A 21,758-nucleotide genomic window follows, 5' to 3' on the forward strand; every position below is an offset into this window, starting at 1 on the left:
CTTATCAGCCGTGCCTTCTCTGATAGGAGGGGCCCTCGGCGGCAGCGAAGGCCCCTAAATGAACTCTGGGCCCGAGAGCAATGCATCTTCATCTCGCTGCTTCACATTCCAGAAAATAGGCTAATCGCCAGCACGCCACTCAGCCCACTAATCTCTGAAAACTCACATTTACCTCTTGTTTTATCTGAGCAGAGAGAGGAGGGATCCTCTCAGTCCGCTCTACCTTTGGCCTCGAATTAGAGTCGAGACTTTGCTGCCCACCGAGTCCTGGAAAACAAGGCCCTGAAATATACTTCCTCTGCTTAATGGAGAGGCCACTCCTGAAGTCAGAGCGCTCATTCCTGCAGACGTGAACAAACCCAAACCACATCGAAGACCTTTCCCATCCTGAACACACGATGCAGAATCCACTGCCTGACTCTCCAGCAGAGCAAAAGGAGATTCCTGCAGCCACCGCTCCCTCCAGCGGCAGCAGATAATAAATGAGCTTATTGCAATGCTGGCTGGCTTTCTTCCCTCCTCTAGACCTCAGTAACTGGTCTGCATCAGCGCCGACGGCACACTGAAGCCCCCATGTGGACTGAAGTGGAAAGTCCTGCTGCAGTTCTTAGATGAACTGAGACATCCAGCTGAGAGGCGTGAAAATTGTTGACCAATTAAAGCTGTAAATCTACTTTAAGCAATTTATTTCCACAACGTAAACAATTCCATCATGCACATGTACAAAGATGAAGATAAGTTTGTGATTACTCATTTTTAATCAAACTCTCCTGTGAAAAGAGATTTTATATTAGTTTTGCTTTATATCATCTAATTATTCGCTATTTTCATCCAGCAACCTCCAAATTAACGTGTCTACAGGATATTTAGTTATAGTTATAACTCTAGAATATATTGTATGTATGAAATGGATATTCTGTATTATAAACGGATACTAACATTTCCAAGTTGATTTAAGACACAGCTCAGGTAAATGGTTAACTTTAAAATAAAACTTTTTTCCCAATCTAAGAATTTTAGTTCTTTTTTACCTGATGACGGATCAATAAACTCTGATTGATCCACTGGCAACTACGAATGTCTGTCTGGGCCAAATTTCACAGCAGCATCATGACAGCTGGGACGGCCCAAAGGCTCAACTGGTGGAGAGAAAACCGCCGAGGCGTCATCCTAATCAGGTTCAAATCCAATTTGTGGCCTTTAGCTGCAGCTCATCCATCTCTCTCTGAGTCCGTCACAGAAAATGTGAAAAATGTCTGAGAAAACAACAAAACAACAAAAACGTCCAGTTCGTGTGACAGAGAGAAGAATAATTATCATTTTTAATTGTCATCTTCTGGTTCAGAAGCTCCACTTTCACTTCAGCTCAGTTTTGAAAACCGGAGTCGAAGTAACCGACACTACAGATTGAGGGATTTCTTTATTGTGTTTAATGAAAAACAGAAATTCATATCCACTCATGGTTTAGCATCGTCTCTCCGGTGCTACAAATATAAATCATTCTCATCAAACCGCAAGAGCCAAATAAAACTCATGTTCACTTAAATAACATAACTCAAGGTTCTTCAGTTAAAGGCCTCACTGTTTCATGCTGGAGGTTTTCTGTCTCTTTGTTTCTACGATGTGTGTCGCTGCCTCCTCCTGTTCTCGTTTGGCGGCTCGGCCCGTCATGTTTCGCTCAGAGCTGCTTCCTCTCGGATGTTTCAGCTCCCTCTTCTCTCTTCTCTCCTCCATCTCTTCGATCTCCTCGGCAAAAAGGGTTTTCAGTGCGGGAATGAGTCTGGGGAGGATCTTCAAGTCTCCGGGGCAAATCTGAGACAAGAGGAAATGGAGAAAATTGGTGAAGAGACGGCACCAAGTCTGGATTTAAACTCCTGAAGGACTGCAGCTCATTGATGGGTCTCATTTTTCAAACGTCTTCTTTTCATCCTTCAGTCTGGAAGCAAAGAAATCACTGTAATTCAACAAACTGTGAGCTGAAACAACATTAAGCTCCTGAAATCAGCTTTTCAGTTAAACGTGGACCAGACGCAGAGAAATGAAAACATTACAACTGTTACTCTCCTCAAATAAAATCTTAATCAATAATCATCAAATATTTAGAAACATTCTCACACCGCTTAATAAAAATTATGTTGTGAAATGGCAACAAAGTTCTTTCCAGGAGGATAAAAATGAAATGAATAAAGGGATTTGAATCTTAGGACAAAAACTATCTGATTAAACAATAAACAAGCAGTCAGATTCTTAAACTCATTTCAGGCTCTCAGCTGAAGCAAAGAAAGAACCTCTCCTACAAGCCTCCTTCATGTCGCAGCAGTAAATCATCTGCAGAATGTCAATGCTGCATTCAGGAGCGCTCGTTCACGTGGGGAAAAAAGATTTCCTGTTTCTGTTACGACTTCCTACTCACTCTCATGTGGTCGAACGATATGCCGACTCTGTCGCTGAAGTCCTCGCTGAAGAGCGGGATCTTAGCGTAGCGCTGGCTGAAGTGGTTCAGCATGATGAAGCCGGCGTTCATCTCCATGCCGATGCCGATGGCTTGGGAGGTCGTGCTGTCAGGAAACAGGCAGCGTGAAGTCAGAGAGGTTTACGTTACACTGATCTGAGCTTCACTGGGAATATTGTTTTTCTACGGTCCTAAAAGATGCTTTTGTGAAGACGGTTTCTCACTCTGCTGCCGGAAAACAGGAGCAGAAATCAATAGCAATCGTCTGGAGAGGTTAGAAACTAAACAAGCTACTCAACATAACTGCAATTTCCAACAGCCAATGAAGCAACATTTCTTTGGTGGACACTCAGGCTTAAGTGCTGCAATCTTCTTGTTTTCCTCGGCTGTTTTATTCATTTACCTAAATCACATTAAAGCCCTGCAGAACAACTTGGTGTCAGTTTGTTTTACTCACCTGTGTCTCTTCTCCGCTGCTTCTGCCTCCATCCCGTCCTCCAGCGTGGCCTCGTGTATCAGCAGGCTGGCGTCCTTTCCTGCAGAAGAAAGAGGCCCGGGTCACAGACGAGCACTTACAGTCTCTTCCTGTCGTGCAGGAAATCAATCAGGTGGTCGGCGTAATCAAGAAGCGGCACGCCCTGTTTGCCTGCGGCGCCGAGCCATCTATAAACGAACGGGTGTGGGATACACTGGCTGTCTGTGCGGAGGCCTCCGCTTGGACCGAGTCCAGCTGAGCAATTTAAGAGGAGTCAGTGAAGCAGGATCCCGCAGGAACCATTAGAGGAGCCTGGCAGCTGCGAGAGTGATCGAAAGCATCGAGAAATATCGGATAAATTATTCAGAACAAGCCGTCCAGTTGAGCTACGAGTTAAGATGACCTTTTTATATGAAACTGCAATATTGAAGAGCACATGCTCAATATGCCGTTGCCCACTAGTGCATCTGTGTAGCCACACTTCACCTTAACGTGGACTGTAATTACTCAGAGAGCTGCTCACCGATGCGGACGAATCCATCACAGGGCATGGTGTCACCGGAGAAGGCCAGCTTCCAGCCCGACCGGTGCGTGAAGCTGCAGGCGAAGGCGTTTTTACAGTGACGCACCAAACACGTCTGGAACTGCGACAAACACACAAAAACAAACTGAGTATTGTTGAACACTGAAGGGCTTCGATGCTCAAACTGCAGCAGACCTTCAACAGATCGTTCTTCTCCAGCGCTGCCCCGATGAGCGACTTCATCCAGGGTTTGGTCGGCTCTGCGTCTTCGCTCAGAGATCTGTTTGGGATGAGACTGGAAACCACAGCAGACGTTAAAGACGACGAAAACCACAACAAGACAATCTGCAGTCCAGTGAGGCCTTCAGAGAAGAGGAGGGTCGGCTTACAGCTGGGTCTATCATCAAGAAACTGCCTTTTAGGTGGCCATTTCAGGACTCAAGCTTAAATGCACAGCTCAAATAATCTGTCTGTAACAATAATAATAATAATAATAATAATGTTTCACTGATGGTTCTAATGGACAGTGAAGCTCTCTCATTTTTTCATGCTGAAAACAAAGAAAATATATATCATCACATTCTGACGTGTTAACATACCTGATGTGGTTCAGGATTTCCCCGCAGGAGTCGTGATACTGATTGAGCCACATCATGATCTGACCCGGAGCGATCAGGTAGATTGGGCTGAAAGTCTTTCCAGACGTCCTCTAAAGGCAGAAATACGACAACGCAGTCATTGAATCGCTCATTCACGCCTCAGCAGCACAAGTAATATTTCATCTTTTGACCGTTACGGCATGCATTTCATCTTTTTCTTTTTTTTACCATGGCTCGTTCCCTCTGGTACAGCAGATTAAGCAGACCCTGAGACACAGAGAAGATGAGATTAGATCGTGCAGAGCCGGTCTGGTCTTTTGATGACAGTGCACAGCAGTTTACCGTGTGGTGGTCGGCATGCAAGTGCGAGATGAAGACGGTGGAGATCTTGCAGAGGACGTCATCCACGTCGTCCCCGTAGTGTCTGCAGAGCTGACCGAAGGTTCCCTCCCCACAGTCCAACAGCAGCGACTGGCTGGGACTACAGGCAGAGACGGATGTTATCGACCCACACAGACACAAAAACTACAAACAAAGGACTTGAGCCGCCAGCTCAAACACAAGAACTGACCCAATTCAAAGACATAATCCTGATTTGATACATTTAATCATACCTGATTGTCGAGGACGTACAAATGAACAGGACAGACAGATCCCTACCTGATATTAACTAAAGTGCCACTGACGTTTCTGATCTTCATCGGAAGTGCTGATCCGGTTCCCATGAAAACCACCTCTGGGTATTCCACTCCTTGTCCTGCAGCACAAAACTCTTCCAATTAATATGAAGGCAAAGTTCTAGTGAAAAGAAAAGAAAAACAGAACTTTTCCACATTTAAACATCAGTGCAGGATCAATCTGGGACCAATTTCTAAGCCTTGAATACTAAAAATATCCTCTGCCCCCCCCACTTGGGTTTCCAGGGGAGAACTGACCGGACAGATCTGCCGCATCAGTGGAGCAAATCTTCCTGCACTTTTCCACTTCTTCCAGGAAGTTTGGGACTTCGGCAGCTTCTCTCACAAATTCCTCAGCGTTGCAAGAGGGGAGGGCGTCTCTAATGAATAAGATACAGAGTCAGGAAGACACACATCGCTGCCTGCAAACAGACCGCCAGGCGAGGAGAAACGTTCGTTTCACATCTGACCTTGGCTCGCATCATCTCTGTAAGACTTGACAGAAACAGAGCCGGGGAAAAAAAATTCTCATGTGTAAGACGAGTTTAAAAAAAAAAAAAAAAAAAGAAAAGCTAAAAAATAAAGAGGCAGAGTGTAATGGTCCATTGCAGATTGTTTTCTGTGACGAGGCGGCGCTCAGAGCGGCAGAGTAAGGTCGGCTAAATTGGGAGGGAGTGAAGGAGAAACTGACCTTTGCCACTCCATTACAGGTCTGAGCTGGAACTTGAGCAGACACTCGGCTCTGACGACGGCGACGTTCAGGGCAGCCTGAGGCTCCTGAGGGAAAAACATGGTTCTGTTGTTGTTCTTTATGAACCACACCTGACTTGGACACTGGGTAAAGCCTCCCTGTACCCTCGGGGGGGTGATGTGACCGTGAAATGGCTGCTGATCTCTAGAGCTTTTACACAAACATTCAGCAAGCAGCAGATCACCACCCCGGGGACCATTTATAGACCTGGACCTGGACTCTGAGTCTGTAAGGTGAACCTGCATTTTATCCAATGACTTCACTGGCTGCATAAAGGAGTCAAATTGTGTTGAAGTCTATGTGAAAATGGTCTTCCTTCTCTCTTGATTTAATAGCTCAATAAAAGTTTTCCTGAAAATAAGATGCAAAACCGGAGACCATTCCAACAGAAATCTGACTCCCAACCTGGAGAAACTGACTCATTCCTAACGGATCCTGACGGGAACTGAACACTTAAGTATTATAAAAGCTGTAAAAGAAGCAACAGTGTTACCTCTGCTTTGTAAGACTTGAGGTGTGGAAAAATCTCGGGGTGAATCATGTTCAGCTGAGCCTGAATCTTGTGACTCCTGATGTTGTGGACCGTGCAAGCTTGTTCGTTCAGGATCAGGTGTTGTGTTGTGGAGGGAAACCTGCAGGAAGGCACGAAGAGGAACTCTCAGCCTCACTGAATGACACAAAAGAGGAAGAAAATAGAAGCGGGAGCATCTATGGAGTCTGATTTCAAACCTCTCCATCCACTCTTTGTATGTTTCCGTTTTCAAAACAGACTCCGGAGTGATGTGGACCACCAGCGCAGCAGAGTCCTCCTCACCCTCCGTTTGGTGTCTGTAGGGGACGGCACAGAAAAGTGAGTCACTCAGCTCAGTTTAATTCAGCTGAAGAGATGATGAGCAGCTTTGGCACCTTCTCAGTTGCTGATTGGTGCAGACGGCGTCGACGAACTCTTCGGTCGGACACTCGACGATAACAAAGATGGGTCCCGGATCGGTGGGAGTACAGACCTGCTCCGGCCGGATCTACAGGAAAACAGCAGATACTGATACAGTCAGGAGCTGCAGGGCTGAAGGAGATGGAAGAAGACGGAAAAGAAGTCCTCCTTCATACTGCACCTCTCTGCCTTCGAACGTGATGCTGCTTCCAGCCTTCAGAGCTTTGATGAGCGGGCCGATGGCAGCTGTGCCTCTGTGAGGGGGGCGATTTAAGTACGATTTAGAGGACATTAATATTAATACCAATAAAATTGGGGGGGGGGGTCTACTTTCAATTTAAAAAAAAAAAAATGTTTTTGATGCTTCTCAGATGTAAAGATCCACTCACACAGGAAGACCGAGCTTCAGCGCTTCAGGAACCAGGAAGTTTCCTTTCTTTGGGTGAAGCTGGGAAAGAGTTGAGAGGAGGAGGAAGAGGAAGGAGAATTACGAGAATGAAAAAGAGAAGGTGTAAAATGAGAAGAATGAGGAAAAGGCCAACAAAACAAAGTGACAAAGAAGAGTGGCACAGAGTTCCTCAGTTTGTTCGTCGCACATGGATGACATCACTGTCAGTTTCCTACCTTACATATAAAAGCGACAACCAGAGATGAGTCTCTTGCTGCTGTTTGTCGGTCACCTACAGGACATCAGAACAAAACACTGATGAAAACACGTCCCTTTTTACTCAAGGTGGGACTCTGTCCGCTCCCAGACTCACCTGGACTGTGCGGCCGGTCTCTATCAACGTTATCTCTCTTTGGCGAAGCTGGGCCGCCTGCTCCAGGGGAGGGGCTCCTACCGCGATCCTTCGACTGGGCTACAGCGTGAAGGTCGAACAAGAGTCAGCTGGCAGCGAAGACACTTCAACAGTGGAGGTGAAGCAGAAAAGAAAAAGACGAACTCACCAAATATTGGCACTTGGTGAACTGTCATTGTGTCGTCTGTGTACGTCTCTGCAGTGTACGGACGGACCGCTGTGAGAACACAACACAGTAAACAATCGCTGACAAAATGTAAACTGTTTCATGCTCATCCAATTCAGTTCTGCAAAGTCAACATACACAGCTTGATATCTTCCAGCGGTCCAGAAAATGACTTGATGGCATTTATATAGTTCTCCTAAAATGAAGGCAGAGGAGAAGAAGAAGAAGAGACAGATGTGATGTGAACGCAAATCTCCTGCAGCAGTTTTCATACCGGAGGATTCAGTGTCTCACCAGCTGTGGCGGTCCAGAAAGCACACACTCGGGTACACCCGTGTCCTTCAGAGTTAAAATCATCCCTGCAGATAAACACAGACTTTTTTCATCAATCAAAATTATCCGTAGCAGCAAAAGCTGTGTCTTTCATTTAATGCAAAAATATAATACCATAGATAATAAAATATAAGAAATAATGAAGTGTTCATTTAAAAGCTATTTTTGCTTTTGATACATCATTATAAATATAGAAAGAAATATCAATTAAAAGCATGTTCATCTGCAGCACAACAGATGAAATCAAGTCCAGTTTCATTTGATACTTTTTGATAAGATTTGAGTCACTGGGATTTAAAGAGATTTTTGTCTTTATATATTAAATTATTGGCATACTTTGTTGTTTGTTACAGATCTGAATTGATGCCATTTATGTTACTGATTTGTTGCCAGTTGAATAAAAAGATTCTCATATCAGACTTTTCATTTTGAAGCTGCTGTAACTGATTCTTTTGGTCACTTGAGGGCAGCAGAAACAGTCGCCATATGAACATCCAGCTGTTTGTGTCACATAATGAATCTAAGTCTTTTTGGGAGTTAAGGAGCGTGTGATAACAGCTGATCTCAAATCTGTCAATAACTGATCTGGACGGAGTTCACTATAGGCCTTCTCTCTGCTGTTAGACGTTAGTGGCTTCTCACTCAGTGAGAGTGACAGAGAGGAGCAAAGTTGTGCCAACGCAGACAAACGAGTTGAAATATAAGATAAAGCACCAGAATCAACCACTGTTCTTGTAGAGATATTGACTTTAGCTTTTCTAATGGGAATTTCCATGTTGTCTCCATGAATTTGTGCTCTGCCAGTTATGTCTTCTCTAATCAACCACTGAAATCCATCTTCAAAGAAATGACAGACTGTATTTATGGTTTCTGCCTCTCGTACATCTGACTGCACAGAGAATCCATCTAGTTAAACAGACAACCTGCCAAATCTTGACTTTGTGCTTCAATAAGCAGAACTTCCCTTCTCACAAACACATCGAATGCCACTGACCTGATAACCCTCCCACGTTCTCCCAGCTCAGTCTGGTCAGGAAGATGTTGTCCAGGTGAGCGGCTTTCAGTCTGCCAGAGAGAGAAACACGTTCACGTCAACCCTTCATCACTTTGTCATCCAAACCGACTTACAGACAGCAACAGTGTGTTTACAAACCGGCTTACTTGTGTTCCTGCATGAGCCTCTGTGTTCCCTCTCCACAGTTGAACAGGTACCTGCAGCGGACACAGACCTTAAAACAAACACATCTGTGGTGTTGTGTTCAATTTCCTTACATGCATCTTCTGGAAGCATTACGATTAACTATCACAAGAACCTGATGTAGGCTGAGATCTGATTCTCTGGACGGGGGAGGGGCGGGGTGTTGACATGAGGAGGCTGCAGGTGTGAACTCTACCTGTTGTACTCGGAGAAGACGTAAAGGGACGCAGCGTTGTCTCTGGTCCCGGCGCCGACCACCTGCAGGTAGACGGTGGACGGTCCGTGAACGTCTCCCCGTTTGCTCCTTCCCTCTTTGGTCTTCAGTCTCCGCAGCGGCTCCTTCTGTTTGGCTTTCTTATTATTATTATTATTAATGTTGTTATTTTTACTATCCTTGATATTATTGGTCGCCATTGTTCGGATAAAGCGGAGGATTGTGGGAGAGTCCGGCCGTGTTAGCAGCGGAGCAGCTCTGCCTTTTACCAACAGAGACGTGAAGTATCTCAGCTTCAAATGCGCCGTATTCATAATAAACACAAAAAAAAAACGTCCAGCTGGTGTTTAAAAACACTCACACGTGAAAACAATCACGTAACGCTCTTGCTTACATTTCTAGGCATTTTTAAAGCATGAATCAACTAAAATAAACACGTCCAGAAGATGTGAAGGTTGGTGACACATGCGACAACACGTCCGGCTTCTAATGATGACGTTTCAGCAGCGTGTCGCTCATTGGTGCGCAGGATTGACGGAGATGGGCTGTGGACCAATCACAGCGGCTTTTGGAGACAGGAAGCCGGAACGTCTGCTAGAAATAAACAAATTACTACAAAATAAAACACCAATAGTAAACAGCGATATTAAAATGCTTTGCGGTGATAAAATAAAGCTGTTTTATGATAAATGTAATTAAGTTTCTATGATTAAAACGCTTAATAAAACCATTAAATAATAACATATTTGACTCAGGAAAGAGAAAAGTACATTTTATATAAATAAATAAAAGTGATATATAACCATATAAATTCTTGCTCTTGGTAGCCTGTTTGATTGACAATTAAAGGCACTTTCAATGTAAGTCCTGAAAAAAAAAAAAAGAGGAACCAGTTTGAACACAGCCCTTTTAACTCTTTACTGAAACTTGGACTTGTTTATGTGATTTATTTTCAGTTTCTGGCTCCAATAATTAATTGAACAATCAGTCAATCAGCAGAAAAGAGCAGTTCTGAGACCTTGACCTGAGTCTCATCAGACATCAGAGCTGAAGTCACTGATGGTCTTGTGCCCAGGTGGTTTTGCTCTAGAATCTCAAAATCAGAACAGTATTCTGATATAAAGCCCCCTCATACTTAATTCCACAACGAAAGACAAAAAAAGATACGCCACACATTGCCCTTCCCTTTCTCTCTCTTTATTCATATATCGGCATATAGTCCACAGTGAGCACTAACTGGACTGCAGGTCTAATGATTCTGACCAACACGTTCACCTTTAAACTGCTTTAGACCCAGAGAAGCAAAGTTCCATTAACATACCAAACACAATGCTTTCATTCACATACATGGAAGATTTGGGACAATTCACAAAGAGCATGATTCCAGTATGCTGAAGAATCTCCAATCAGATACTTCACATGATTTTGGTTCTATAAATACAAGTTCCAGGTTACTTATTTATCTTTTAAATCACTACTAATCACTGAGATGAGTCCTCATCAAGATGAGTCAAGACCATGATTGATTGATTCAGCTGCTGTCTTTATACTTGCGTGACTGTGTGTTTGTGAACAAGAGAGAAATAGAAGTGTGTTAACGTTTATATATTATACAGACATGACTGAAATAAACACCAATGTTATTGCAAATGGTGTTTCATTCTTTTTTTTCTTTTGTTTTTTTTTTTTTTTTTAGTCTTTACAATTCTCTTAACACTGCAATAAGGGGATCAAGCAAATTTACATGAGGATTTGTTTTCTTTACTTTGTGTTTTTTTTCCCACTGTCTTTACTGTTGCAGACTTGTGACTTATATTTAATGACGTATTTTTTGATTTTGTTCTGCTTTCAGTCCATATACATAGGGGAGCTGGGGGATGTTGACATCTGATCCAGGATCCTGCAGACGTAACCGGCTACGTCGACCGAACGCTCCTCGTACATCTGGATGAACGGGTCTTTCTGAAATGGGAAAAGGGGGGGGCGAAAAATTACAAATTCCTATCAAAGAATCCTGAAGCAGAGAGGATGCAACAGCAGACTGAGGCAGTTTAAAAGATTTAAAAGCTCCATCTTTTATTTTGTGGGTGGAAATGCAGAGCGCTGCACTCACCAGTAGCTCTTTGTACTTTGGCCTCTTCGACTCGTCCTTTGTAAGGCTTGAGGAAAAGATTAAGGAGGAAGAGAAAGAATTAAAAACATTACGATGCAGTTCAGCCGTGTGTCCACCAGAGGGGAGACACAACCACAGCATGCAGCAGCTGCATGACTCCACAGAAAAAGCAATTCATAGACCATGACAGAAATGGGATGGCACCCTAGAGGTGTTTCCTCACCACACATTGACAAAGGCGATGAACATGGGGGAGAAGCGCCGCTCCTCCGAGTTGCTGAGCTGTGGAGGGTCTCCTCTCACCACCTGGGTCAACTGGTCAAACACACTGTTCCACTTCGGGTAGGGAAACCGTCCAGTGGCCAGCTCGTACTGAAACACATTATACACAAACACCTTGAATTAACATTTCATATGTCCTGAAATGATCTTTTCTGGATCATTTTATGTGATCTTTGAAGAAAAACCCTCTACATTTTATATCAAATGTACAGAAAATATCATGAGCTGTCCTCCCTGTTTATTAAATCAGGCTGTATTTCAGGTTGTGCTGTTAAATGCAATTTAGTTCCTTGGAAATATCTGGACAGTTAATCCAAACAGGAGGTAGCACCACAAGCCAGAACATTAGAAAATTTGTTTGATTTTGTAATTGCAGGTGTTTCTTTGTTTTAGCTGTGGTGATTTCATCACCATCATATACTCCCATTTCCTTTTTGGCCCAGCGGGAGAAGTGGCATGGTCGTGTGAGCGGCCGTCTGGATTTTATTTATTTTAGGGGAAGAAAGTAAATGTTTTAATCAAGATCATTTTTTCGCAGAGGGTTCATTGTCTCACAGATAAAATGTGTGACTCACATAACCTGAAGTAGCAGACGCTCTTAATGTTGACGTCAAACCAACATGCTAGAACGCTTAACTGAGGAATGACTGATTGTAGTGGGGGCAGTTGGAACTGTTCAGGGGGGCATTTGCCACAACTGTGACAATGATTGAACCCTTATGGGACAAATACACAACCCACAGCAATTGTTTTATAGTTTTTACATGAAATATGTGTAAAAAGCACAAATTTATCTATTTTCTCTGTAAAGGTGATGGCACGAAGACTCACCAGTGTGATTCCCAAACTCCAAACATCTGATCGCACATCATAGCCTTGCCTGGAAGCACTGGGGTCTATTCTCTCAGGCTGAAAATACAACAGGGAATCAGATGAAAACTCTATTAACTGTGGGAAAAAAAAAACACTAAAAGGTCAAATCAACACAGTTATTCAGCGATAATTTAGCATTTTCAGCTGCTCGTCTAAACAACAGCATTATGGTTTTAACCCCAAAAGGCCTCTTGAGTTTTTAAATGGACACACATGATTGAGACTACCAGATGAGTTGGGTGTAAATCCTTCAGACCACCAGATGTCACTGTGCTTGTTCACTTTAAAACCTAAATCCTTCAAATCTGTAGCAGGGTGCCCATCAGGAAGAAAGCCACATGCGTAAACGTGTTATTGCGAACTTTAACTGGAGTTTCACCACTTTAATATTCAAGCTCATGAGAAAATTCAGAAAGCTTTTCTTTATTCTGAGCTCCAGATCAAATCATCAGAGAGACAAACAGGTGTTTGTGCCAAAACACATCTCCCCTGAGAGAATGCCAAGCCGGCTCGTCACTTCGGGGGCATGTTTTCACCTGCACAACAAGATGCCATCAGCTCTGCAGCTCACACTTTCCCTCAGCGCTGCCTGTCGGGGTTCACTTCTGACTTTTCCAGCCTGCTCATCATGATTCACGGCGGGCAGACGTGATGATGAAGCGCGTGAGCAGAGCGCTGCAGAAATCTCTTGCCTGTCCTGCTGCTGCTGTGCGGAGAGGAAGGCAGCACCTCGCTGGCCCATTTACAGGCCTGAATTAGATGCTGACGTCACCGCAGCAGAGCGGGACAGTCTGTGCTGCAGCGCTGATGGGTTTTAGAGAAGAGCAGCTGACTACTGCAGAGAGCCCACTCACATCTGCCAATACGGGCTGTTTAGTCTCTGCAGTCACAGCATATAAATTTAAGAATTAACTGGGAAGCAATTAAACAGAAATGTAAATGACATCTCCACATCCTCTCTCATATCGCTCATTATGAACTGAATATTTAAAGGGTTTTAACTGCTGTTAAAACAAAAGATGCTCCTGTGATATCCTGGAAAACTTATTAAAAAATTAGCCACCAGCAAAACTCTGTATTTACAGTCTGGCAGTTTTTAATAACACTGTTTGCTCCATCTAGACCTAATAAAGCTGCAAAAAAACAAAAACAAAACAACAAACCCTCAATTTCATCACTCCAACAGAGTTGACTCAATTTCATGTGTTATTCTCTGGAATTAAGAAATTCTGATGACGCTTATTATTTACAGTAACAAGAGCTGAAAGACGTGGAAGCAGCAGTGTAAATATTCATTTAGTTTTCATTTATGCAGAAAAATCAACCTTAAATAAAACAATTAACATTTTTGAATGAGGCGTTGTTGTGTGTGGCCACAGCTGATCCACATACACATCTGAGCAGAGGGTGTGTCCTCTCTGCTGCTGTGTCTCTCTTTCTCCTCGGCTCCTTCTCCACAGGCCTGGGATCAATTAGCTAATCAGGCAGGGAATAAAGAGGACAGAGTTCATTCTCAGCTGGACACTCTGGAGCAGCAGCGTGGGGAAGGTTGTTGTTTTTCTTTGTGTAAGTTTCCCCTTTCCTCTGTCTTTAATGACAGTTTGTTACTTTAGGTTGAGTTGCCGGTAGCCCTTGTTTGTTGTTTTTTTTCCCAGTTTAGGGTGCGACGGCCCTGTGCTTCCCCATCTTTTCTTCTTTTTGGCCCAGTCTTCATCTAGTTTTAGCTGATTACTTTATGGGCTAACCTTTTCATTGTGATTCAACTTAATTTGCAAAAAAATTCATTGCAAACTCTTGTGTGGTGTCCTTATGTTATGGTCTCATTGAGTCTAATGTTGCTATGTAAGTGTTATGAGGCTGCATTAGAGTGCTTTATAGAGAAGTGTGAGTGTGTGTGTGCGCGCTCGCAGGCTTTAGTATGTTCTACACGGAAACAGGTGTGCCAAAACATGATCATGTACAGTAGAACACACAAAAAAAAAAAAACAAACCCATCACAGTGACTGAAAAGAGTTTATGAGCAACAGCTACTGGTTGTATAAAAGCCCCTCAGGACTTCAAGTCTGCAGCTGGACTCAGTTTTTTTACGTCATTGCTCCTGCAGGGAACCAGCAGAACTGTGATCAAACACCCGGCCAGCTCGCCAGCTGGAAACAAAAAGACTGGAGCTGAGATTCCTGATCCCTGAGTTCACAGCCGCGGAAAGATCCCCGAGCACCTCAGTTCAGACCGGAGTCATGAATGAAAAGAGGGGGGGTGCGTGTGTGTGGAACAGCCAGGGTCCTGATAGTGCCTCACCAAATTTAGATCGGAAATTAGTGTGGAGTGGCCGGGGCGGCTGGGAGGAGGGCGAACCACCCCCAAAGGCTGATGTAACCCCAGAGACAGAAAATAACCTGCAGCTAGTGACGACACAGTGAGATCAACTCTTTGCACTGCCAACAATTTTGTGCATGTACACAACACACGCCGGGGCTGTTGACTAAAAACACAGTCACAGCAATTAAGCAGCAGATAAAGTGATAACTGACAGATCACTAATTTACTGTCAGGCAGAAACGCTTCAAATGTGGCCTCTTAAATGGGAAGATTTGTTGCATGAAATTCTGAATGAATCAAGTGAGAGCAGGTTTTTAAACATACTGGGCCTTTAAGTTTATTGTATAGTTCTATTGTGTTTGCTCTGCAACAAAAACCTAATTAACAGCAGAGTTTCATCAAATGATGGACTGAAAGGGAGCAGTCTGATGTCGGGGATGAAACAAACTGTTCGTGTTATTGAAATGACAGTGAAGGAGGAGCAGAAGGAGATTAGGAGACATGGACAAACTGTGACGCACTCCAGCTGACCAATCCCAGTCCAGATCTAAACTGGCCTTTAGCTGCAGTCCCCCAGAGATAAACAGCACTGAAACCTTCACCTCCACACAGCCGCTGTCAAAGCAGAATTTCACTTTTTCCTGCACAACACAGGGCTGTGTGAGAACAGCAGCATTATTCTCGCACTACAAGCACCAGAAAACTTCTGCAGGATGTTGATGTGGTTTCTGATCCAATGCCACCGTACACAACTTTCTGACTCAGACACAAAAACTTCAACATGGCTCAGATTTCAACACACAATAGGCATCCTATCAGTGAGCCACAACCACCGACTGACCTTGTCATGACTTTTTTTTCCCCTCCTCACTCACAATGAGAACGTTCTGTTTTGCTGAGTTGAGGCCGGATGCTGATTCATCATGAATCATTCTGTCAACACTAAAATGTCACTGCCGTCAAGAGATGTCACACACCTGCTCTGATTCATGTTCATATCAGCTTTCTGACCGACTTCTGGGACCCAACAGGTAGAAATATTTACTTCGCTGAGCAGAGATTTTAATGCAAACCGGTTTATTGCAAGCTTACTGCTCTGTCACTCAGAAGAGGCCACACCTGCAATTTAATAAAATGTAAACAGGTGAGTTATATATATATTCACCCTTGTAGTCCTGAAGGAGGGAATTAGCTGCAGAGACTGGAGCTCCTTTTAAGACAGGCTTTAAACTTTGTTTATTTCTGCTGTAAATTTAGACATTAAAACACAAAGTCACAGTTGGAGCCGGACTGCAGCGCTCTGTGGGGGATCTGCAGGTTCCTTAATTAATGCCTAAAATCAAACATCTGCCATGTTCCTTCAACAGCAGAACTCCATCTCAGCACACGTTGCTACTCACGGCCATGTAGGGTCTGCAGCCTGCGTCTCGGGTTTTGGCGATGGAGTCTACCAGCTGACCACTGATGCCAAAGTCACACAACTTTATGTTGCCATTCCTGTCGAGGAGGATGTTCGACGGCTTAATGTCTGATGGAGAAACACGAAGGACAGATTAATGAAAAGAGGCCAGGACGATATGAAAGGTAAGGGGGCCGTGTCTGGCGTTGTCTTACCTCTGTGTATTATTTTCAAGTTTTCTTTTAAGTGGTTAAGCGCTTTCACAGTCTGCAAAACACCAAACTCATTAGCATCAGCAGTTGATTCATGAGGAATTGTTATTATTTACAACAGGTATATAATCTTCAGGAAAAACTTACAGCTAATGTTATTTTTCCTAATATTTCTTCTGGAATCACGTCGTCTAATGAGCAATATACAAATTTGTAAAATTTGTCTAAGGAGGTAGCCATAAGTTCCATACAAATCCAACAGTCGCCCTGAAACAAGAGAAAAAGAAAACTCTCATCCTGGATAAGTGATTCAAATATTCCAGTGGAATAAGAAATGTTTGAGTAAAATCTGGTCTTAATCTCACCTCTCTGAACAGAGCACCATAAAACTGCACGATGTAGGGACAATCACTACTTCTCATGACCACGTCCAAGTCCATCAGCAGCTGCTTCTGCTCCTTCTCGTCCACCGTCGACCGAATCCTCTGTGGCAGGAAGGAAACGCGAAACATGACCACAACATAAAAATATCTGCCATGGCGTAGATACCTGCAGGAGGGGGTGACACACACCTTGACCGCCATGATTTGGTTACTCGGCTTGTGCACCATCTTGTTGACGGAGCCGTAAGCCCCTCGGCCAATCTCGCCCAGATCTTTGAGATCCTCTGCTGTGAAGTCCCAGTGCTGTTCCGGGGAAATCTTCAGCTTTCCCGACGACTCAATGCTGTGTGTTCTCAGCCTCTCTCTGCAAGAAAAAGAGAAGGGTGATAAAATACGTTTGGAGCGTGTGAAAGAGAGAGATTAAAGTAAACGTCCTGGTGGATTTCTTCACTCACATGTGCGGGTTTTGAAAGGGCGGTCCCGCTGTGTTCAGTGTGAACCTGGTGGTGGGTTTGATGGGAGGATTGGCAAAGTTCAGCTTCAGGGCTTTGCGTTTACCTGACCGGGAGAGGAAACAGTGACGAGTCAGAATGTAATAAAATAAATAAATAAATAATAAAGCAACAACTGTTGAGGATTGAAAAATAAAAATAATAGATCAATAAATTAAACAGAAACTCATCCCACATGAAAAGTCAGTGAGGGAAAACAACACAAACCACAAAATGAGACAACGGGAAGACAAGGAAGACATTTAAACCAAATTAACTCAAATCTGTGGAGATCATGCTTTCCACTGAACAAGGGGACGACTGCTGCATCACCCTCCTCTATGAGCCTCAGAAATGTTGACTGGTGGTTTGTTTGCTTCATGCCAACAAATCCCAGGAAACTACGAGCACCTCCATCCAAGTTGTGTATCTACATGTGGCACTACTAGAAACACAACTGGGTGACACACACAGTTGTTTGTTTCCTTATTGTTTGCTATAACAAATGCAGATTAATCTGCAGAAGAAAACTCCCTAATAAAATACACTGTTTCCTCCAGCCAGAGGTGCTTCTAATATTTGTTTTGTTTTGAAAAGCAGCCGGTAAAATATTAGAAAAACCGCTCGCTCAGCTGGTTTCTTATATCCCACAGATGTACCTAATACACCAAATTCAACTTCACTTTTATACAGATGACACTGTATGTTTCATGTACATATGAGAGTGGGTGATGCTTTATCATAATATTTTCCGATAGTTCTTTTATGTTTGTAGTGAAAATCAATTAAGAAGCTGCTTTAATATCTAAAAGACAAAGTAAGTTCAGATGAATAAAACACAGGCAGACTAATAAAGCAGTCCTACTCTCTGGTTTGTGGTTTTATTAAAAAAAAGAACATTTGCCCATCTCCCTTACACTAATTCATCTAATCCAACTGTCCTCCAATAAATCCTTCCTTCATGAAAGATAAGACTACTTTTGCTTCAGGTGATTTGTTTCTGTTACTAAGTCTAAAGTCGCTGATTAAACTGGACAAAATAACAGAAACAGCAACAACACAACTCCCATCTTATGCTTTAATGTTGAATGCATCTTCATCACACTAGACTGAGGCCTTTCTGCACCCTCACTGATAAAAATAACACATTTTAACCTTCACGAAAGTATAAGTTAATGCCGACGTGTTGCATTAGATCACATTCGTTTATGCTACAGGAAACTAATACAGAGCGAGCGACTATAAATCACATGTCAAAGCCTGACTGAGTATATCATCACATCGCCCAACCCTGAATTACTGACAGTGGTGTCACCTGTTCAGCAGCTGCCTGACACATTCATCCATTTATCTGAGGATCCTATCAACACCCACTTCAGTATCTCACCCCTTTTTCCTGCAGCCCTGCCTCTACATTTTATTTTGATCCTTTATCTGCTGCAGATACAGAAACGTAGCATGCTGACAAACTCCCCAGACACTTACATTCCCAACGCAGACACAAACCTCACCACAAGTCAACAACAACAACATCAAAAAACAAACAAAAAAAAAAAGGGGGGGGGTAAAAAAGACAACACTAATGATCCCGCACATGCTTCTCAAGGCCAACTGCTTTGATTTCACCTTGAATCTTGAGGCTTTATTTCCAGCTCACTCCACCCAAAATACCACAAGAATGTGTGTTTGAATTCCAGGACACTGCATCGCTTGAAATGACAACTTCCGAGTGTGTACCTTGTCCCAACAAGCAAGGGCTATGCTGAGGTGCACCCATGCCAAAAAAAAAAAAAAAAAAAAGACAAACCAGTTTGGGAAAAAAACAAACAAACAAAAAAAAAAAAGTTATGTGACAAAACTACAGGCACTACTGTTGTTTGTTAGTGACGCACTGGTAACCAGTGAAGTAGAGCTTCCATTACAGGTATTAAAGTGGAAAACAGTCTATCTTTCTCTTCCATCCCACTGAGGAGTTAAAATCAGTCGAGAGGATCTCGAGCCAAAATATCAATGGAAGCTCTGAATCTTAGGCTTGTGCCGATGAGGACAAATCTTACTTAATCTGTCTTACCTGCAAGTGCTGCTTTTTGTTTTTAATACAGCACAGCTTTCTAAAAATCAGTGTTTTAGGCTGCGTTCTATTAAACTGAGCATCTGACAACTGTTGCGCTACCGGCACAAGCCTACTTGAACCCGTCAGAAGTCTTGACTTTGGATTAGTTGAGAATAGCAGGACAGACTCCCCCATACCAGACTGTCAAGCGGAAAACAAAGGAATGAGAACTGGTGCTAAAGCAAAAGAGGGTTGGCTTACTTGGGGGAGCTCCAGACAGGTTTATCTGAAACCCTAGAGGTGAGAAGACAGCTTTTATTTTCTTCATAGTTCACCCTTCAGTTTGGCAGCTTGTTATGTCTTGCTCAAGAGACTGCTTTGTTAGTAGTTTTGAGATTTAATGTGACATCCCTCCTTTAAAAGGACTCCAAAACAACCTCTTCCTGGAATTAAAGTGTCCACTTTATTCACACAAAAAACAGGACTAACTGTGGTGTCTGTCTGTCCTGTAGTTTTAGGGTGGACAAATAATCACAGAAATTGGCCTTGCTGTTGCAGGTTAAATGCATCATCAGGAGAGTAATGCATTCGCATGCACGCACATATCAGTGTGGTGAATAACGTTATGTGTCAGTCAGTGGAACAGCAAATGAGGGAGGCAAAATGACCTGCAATAAAACAAAACAAACAAAAGGATCTAGGAATGAGCATAAATTACAGTCACGACATGATTTTGCAAACAAAAACATGTGACAGTTTCATTTTTCTTTTCTCAGGTCAGCTCACCATCGTTCAGCACCGTGTCAGGAGTTAGGAATCATTAGTTAGCAGCATTAAGGTAAAGAGGGGTGAAACACAATCAGGGAGAGGTGAATGAAAACAGGATTACATTTCAGATACCCAATAAAACAGTGATATCATTATTATTAATAAAGTAAAACAGTTAAAGCAAATATCTTAATCATCTTTATACATAGATGTACAAGGAATACAAAATTAACGTGCAAATCAGATGTGAATCGTTGACAAATGAACAAACCCTGAGCACAAACATCATGACGTACTAACAGAGTACAGTGAAGTCAAACATGATGGATTCTGACCGAAAATGAAAACTTCAATTGCTCAGATTTCCGATCAAACTTCACATCTTACTCTACCAAGTGAAATGAAGTGTGTAACTACCTGTTTCACTCTGACATCTCCAGCAGGTGTTGGACTCTGAAAGTTAAAATGAGACATTTGTTTGTACACAGAAAGAATCATTGTGATGAGCATTTGGTTCAGCAGAGGCGACGGAAATAAAGAAATAAGGTGTTTCTGTTGACAAACCCTTAACAAGGACAATTAGTGAAGAAAGTAATATCAACTTTAACTATTCAAAGCTGTTTTGCATTTCCCCAACCACACAAACACAAATGAGACATGGCTTTGTGTGAAGGGTTTTTGACAAAATCGGTATATTTTATATTAAAATATCTTCATGTGGAAGAGCAAAGAGGCGCCATGAAAAAAAAAAAAATCACAGCAGCTGTAATTCAAACACAAGATGATCTTATGAAATCAGTGCTGAATGTGTGATTTTTGTTTATTTTGTCGATTCTGAAGGTTTCCAAACAGAAGTGTTTTCAGTGCTCCCTCAGTACGAGCCCATCCACAGCTGCCACTTCAAATCGCCCATTTTTTGGACGGAGTTTGGCGCAGAGCAGAATTGAACTAGGTGGTGGTGGGTGGGGGGCATTAAGCGCCAACAGGGGCATTTAACGCATCTGGGGGGGGGGGTAGATAAATAATTTATCTTTCCGGGGATGTTTGGGGGGTAAAATAAACCCCAGGGGCAGTTAGCTAGCCCCGCTAAGGTTAACCTTCACTGCAGCCGAATGTGAGCTCCGGGCTCCGGGGCAGATTCCTCCTCCTCCTGCCCCCTGCTCCCCCCTCCTCCTCCTCCTTCTCCTCCTCCAGTCCCCCTCACTTACCCTGCATGCTGCTCATGGTGGTGATGTGCTGGGGCTGCTGCTGCTGCTGGTGGGGGTGTGGAGCCGCGGAGCCCCCGTTGTTTCCGCCTCCACCGCTCGGCGCCGTCTGGCTGTTCGGGCCGGGAGTCGCCATTGTTGTGTGTTTGAATTCCATCAGCGGCGGCTCCGGCTGCGATGCGGAGAGACGAGGACGGCGGAGAGAGCAACAACTTCGGCCGTCTCCGCTCCTCCGCCCCCGGTGATCACCGCCTGGCTAACTTGGGTGGTGGTGGAGGAGGAGGAGGAGGAGGAGGAGGAAAGGAGGGAGGGAGGGCGGGGTGGAGGAGGTGTTGGAGGGGGAGGAGGACTTCGCCTTAATAATAAAGAAAACGTTAAAAGTTGCGGTGAAGCGGAGCTGCGTGGTAACGTTAACAAAAACAAACACCCGGCTAGGCTAAGCTAACCGAGCCTGCTAACACGGAGCTCACAATCAGCTGACCGACCGACGGCACGTCAACTCCCGCAGCGGGGGCCGCACCGGCCCGGAAGGCCGCTTCAA

At 43.7% G+C, this 21,758-nt stretch overlaps 2 protein-coding genes across 7 annotated transcripts; both read right to left on the reverse strand.

The window, feature by feature from the left end:
- Positions 1-717: 717 nt before the first annotated feature.
- Positions 718-9,593, reverse strand: elac2 (elaC ribonuclease Z 2). Of its 3 annotated transcripts, none has more exons than XM_029508093.1 (25): positions 9,102-9,593; positions 8,869-8,919; positions 8,702-8,772; positions 7,669-7,733; positions 7,513-7,570; positions 7,357-7,425; positions 7,170-7,268; positions 7,033-7,088; positions 6,798-6,856; positions 6,590-6,662; positions 6,384-6,496; positions 6,207-6,305; positions 5,971-6,109; positions 5,418-5,503; positions 4,961-5,106; positions 4,710-4,806; positions 4,392-4,530; positions 4,278-4,316; positions 4,050-4,159; positions 3,646-3,745; positions 3,451-3,571; positions 2,910-2,988; positions 2,414-2,558; positions 1,583-1,812; positions 718-1,256 (listed from the first exon to the last, which is right to left on the reverse strand). In XM_029508093.1, the coding sequence occupies exons 1-25, from the start codon at positions 9,431-9,433 to the stop codon at positions 1,235-1,237; spliced, it is 2,598 nt and encodes an 865-aa protein (XP_029363953.1). In that variant the 5' UTR covers positions 9,434-9,593; the 3' UTR covers positions 718-1,234. The 3 variants fall into 3 exon arrangements, with proteins under 3 accessions (XP_029363953.1, XP_029363954.1, XP_029363955.1); XM_029508094.1 differs by having other exon boundaries at positions 4,985-5,106; positions 9,102-9,433; XM_029508095.1 differs by lacking the exons at positions 718-1,256; positions 1,583-1,812; positions 2,414-2,558 and having other exon boundaries at positions 2,950-3,246.
- A 1,151-nt stretch (positions 9,594-10,744) lies between these two features.
- Positions 10,745-21,682, reverse strand: map2k4a (mitogen-activated protein kinase kinase 4a). 4 transcript variants are annotated; one of them, XM_029507805.1, is made up of 13 exons: positions 21,221-21,681; positions 20,430-20,465; positions 19,506-19,538; positions 17,156-17,258; positions 16,890-17,064; positions 16,683-16,802; positions 16,465-16,584; positions 16,321-16,372; positions 16,107-16,234; positions 12,346-12,423; positions 11,456-11,604; positions 11,233-11,278; positions 10,745-11,081 (listed from the first exon to the last, which is right to left on the reverse strand). In XM_029507805.1, exons 1-13 carry the CDS (start codon positions 21,372-21,374, stop codon positions 10,968-10,970), a joined length of 1,308 nt encoding a protein of 435 aa, XP_029363665.1. In that variant the 5' UTR covers positions 21,375-21,681; the 3' UTR covers positions 10,745-10,967. The 4 variants fall into 4 exon arrangements, with proteins under 4 accessions (XP_029363665.1, XP_029363667.1, XP_029363666.1 ...); XM_029507807.1 differs by lacking the exon at positions 20,430-20,465 and having other exon boundaries at positions 21,221-21,682; XM_029507806.1 differs by lacking the exon at positions 19,506-19,538.
- Between the last annotated feature and the right edge of the window lie 76 nt (positions 21,683-21,758).

The sequence above is a fragment of the Echeneis naucrates genome, chromosome 8, assembly GCF_900963305.1.
Source record: "Echeneis naucrates chromosome 8, fEcheNa1.1, whole genome shotgun sequence".
Lineage (NCBI taxonomy): Eukaryota > Metazoa > Chordata > Actinopteri > Carangiformes > Echeneidae > Echeneis > Echeneis naucrates.